Source organism: Trypanosoma rangeli (assembly GCF_003719475.1).
Source record: "Trypanosoma rangeli strain AM80 chromosome Unknown Tra_15.4_contig_00646, whole genome shotgun sequence".
Lineage (NCBI taxonomy): Eukaryota > Euglenozoa > Kinetoplastea > Trypanosomatida > Trypanosomatidae > Trypanosoma > Trypanosoma rangeli.
The window spans coordinates 1,127-3,837 of record NW_021706395.1 but is presented as its reverse complement, the minus strand read 5'-3'; the positions used below and the strand labels follow the sequence as shown (position 1 = coordinate 3,837).

General features: G+C 55.4%; 1 protein-coding gene across 1 annotated transcript in view, besides 3 other annotated features; it reads left to right on the top strand.

The window, feature by feature from the left end:
* Positions 1-1,918, top strand: part of TraAM80_09674 (trans-sialidase) — a gene marked incomplete at both ends in the record, with an annotated part of 1,995 nt that extends 77 nt beyond the window's left edge. The window contains one exon of the mRNA XM_029386342.1: positions 1-1,918. This exon is cut by the window's left edge and continues 77 nt beyond it. Coding sequence (XP_029233792.1) covers positions 1-1,918 — 1,918 coding nt within the window.
* A 150-nt stretch (positions 1,919-2,068) lies between these two features.
* Positions 2,069-2,108: a sequence feature (A-rich).
* Positions 2,109-2,514: 406 nt separating this feature from the next.
* Positions 2,515-2,539: a microsatellite.
* Positions 2,538-2,554: a microsatellite.
* Positions 2,555-2,711: the final 157 nt, after the last annotated feature.

Genomic DNA, 2,711 nt, shown 5'->3' with positions numbered 1-2,711 from the left:
GCTCGTTAAATCGGTTGGATCGCGTGCGCTCTGGGCACTCCCCGACTTCAGTGGGAATAACTCAGTGGTGCAAGATGTCGTCAGGATGCCGCGTAAAGTGGCGGAGGCGGGCTTCTACAACCCCACGCCAGTTGTGAATGACAGTAGGATCTATCTTCTTTTCCAGTGTGAGGGGAATTCTGCGAGGGATGGGGAAGATGCCGTTCCGATGTGCCCCTGGCTCCTTGTTGGAAAAATTGAGGAAAAGAAGGAAGGCCAGGAAACGAAAACCATCCTTTGGAAGGGTCGCACCGTTAAGTCTGGGCTCAGTCCAACGCTGGAGGAGAAATCGTTTCAGTTTTTTTCTTTTGGCGGAGGTGCGGGGATTGTGACGAAGAACGGTACACTTGTACTTCCTGCAAAGGCAGTGACGAAGGAGGGCAAGGAGGTCTCGCTGATCATGTACTCCAGTGATCCGGAGGAGGGTTGGAGGCTGTCGCAGGGGATGACAGCTGGGGACTGCGTGGATCCTGCCGTTGTGGAATGGGGGAGCGGGAGACTTTTGATGATGACTGCGTGTGAGGAGGGTCACCGCAAGGTGTACGAGTCGAGCGATATGGGGAAGACGTGGACGGAGGCGCTCGGGACACTCTCGCGCGTGTGGGGCAACTCACTTGAGCGTGAGGGATCTGGCGGTCAAAGTGGCTTCATCACCGCGACGATTGAAGAAAGGAACGTGATGCTCCTCACCCTGCCGGTGACTTTGAAAGACAACTTAACCGATCAACTACATCTTTGGCTCACTGACGCCGCCCACATTGTGGATGTTGGGCCGATATCCAACGCAAGTAAGCATGTCGCCGGCAGTGCCCTGCTGCTCAAGGGCGGGAAAGAGTTGATCTCCTTGCAGGAGCTCCGTTCTCGGGAAAGGGATGGTGTGGGGATGTCTGAGGGCCTTTACCTTGCGAACCTGACGGAGCAGCTGGAGCAGATAAAGAAAGTGGTGAAAACATGGAAAGATGTGGATGAACGTGTCAAGCAGGTGTGCCTTTCGACAGGGGTCCATGCGGCTGCCTCTCTTGGCGCGGGCTGCAGCGCCCCGGTGCCTACTGAAGGGCTGGTTGGGTATTTGGCCGGCTCTTTTGCAGGCGATCAATGGAAGGACGAGTACCTTGGGGTGAACGCCACAGTGCAGGGCGCAGCGGAGCGGGTTGGGCACGGTGTGAAGTTCAGCGGAGGTGCCTCGGGGGCAAAGTGGCCAGTGAGCGAACAGGGGCAGCACCAACGCTATCACTTTGCGAGCCGTAACTTCACTCTTGTGGCGACGGTGACCATCGGCGAGGTTCCGACGCGCGGCCGAAGCATTCCTCTGATGGGTGCGAGGCTGGGCGGCGAGGGTGAAGAGAGAACCCTGCTGGGAATTTCGTACACCGGGAACAGATGGGAGGTGGCGTTCAACGGCACGAAGGAGGCAGTGCAAGAGACGTATTGGAAACCCAACACACCGTACCAGGTGACACTCATGCTGCAGGACGGCAACAAGGGCTACGTGTACGTTGATGGGGTGCCACTTGCGACGGCCGAAACGAGTTCAACAACTGCGGCGGAGCTAGGCGAAGTCTCCCACTTCTATTTTGGCGGGAACGGGGACGGCGAGGAGGGCACAGACAGTGGTGAGCGCCGGCTGACTGTGGCAAACGTCCTTCTTTACAACCGCCTACTGCGTCCAGGAGAACTGCGAGGCCGTCTTTCTGAGGAATCGGAGGCCGGGTGGGATCGCGCGTCTTCGAAATCCGGTGGGGACTTTTTTGACGATGTTAAGAACGTTTTTTACGGGGTGATGAGGCGCAGCAACGGCGGTGACGGCTCTGCGTTCGAGAATGCGTCTCTGATGCTAATGCTTCTGCTTGTGTTGTGGGGCTATTTGGCTCTTTGCTGAGCCGAACGAAGAGCATGGGCGAGTCGCTGCTGCCGCTGATTGAACACATGAGCCGCCCAAGTAATTCTTTGCGTACCCGTGCGGCCCATTTTTTCTATCCTTCTTTCTGTGAATATGTGTGTTGTTGTTTTTTGCCTTTGGGCCGCACCTTTTTGTTTGCTGTTTTTCATATTTTTTTTCGTTTTGTTTTTGTCTTTTCCCCTGCTAATGGTCGTCTTGCTGCGCTCAGTCTCCGCACGGAGAAATGGACCTCCCCTCATGCCTCTATGCCGCTCCCACCCTCAGCCGTGTGGCTCTGCGTGCCCACCGGTTACGTACGTGGAAGGGACAGCGAAGCCGGGCAGCACGCGGCCGGGCCGAGTGGGATATAAACGGGGCGTGGGCGAGAGGAGGGCCCGATTGAGACGAAACGATCATATCTTTTTTCTGCAGGTGAAATATGCACTCAGCTTTGGGAAGCCACGCACCGCCACACGACACGCAGCGGCTTCTTTAATTCTTTTTGTTTGAGAGAAAAAAAGTAGGTGGAGAACGGAATGTGTTTTGTTTCTTTCTTCTTGGGAGATCTGTGGGCCATTTGTGCATAGTGGAGGACGTTTTTTTCTTTTCTTTCTTTCCTTTATTATTATTATTATTTAACTCATTTCATCATGTTTTTTTTCGTGGCGTGCCGCTGCTTGGACGGCGGCGCCATCACGAGCTCCGTCAGTCTTCTTCCTTCGTACTGTCCTGCAGGGCTGCCGTGCGCCTGGGCGTGCTCGCATGCCTTTTTGTTTTTCCCCTTTCAGTTGCG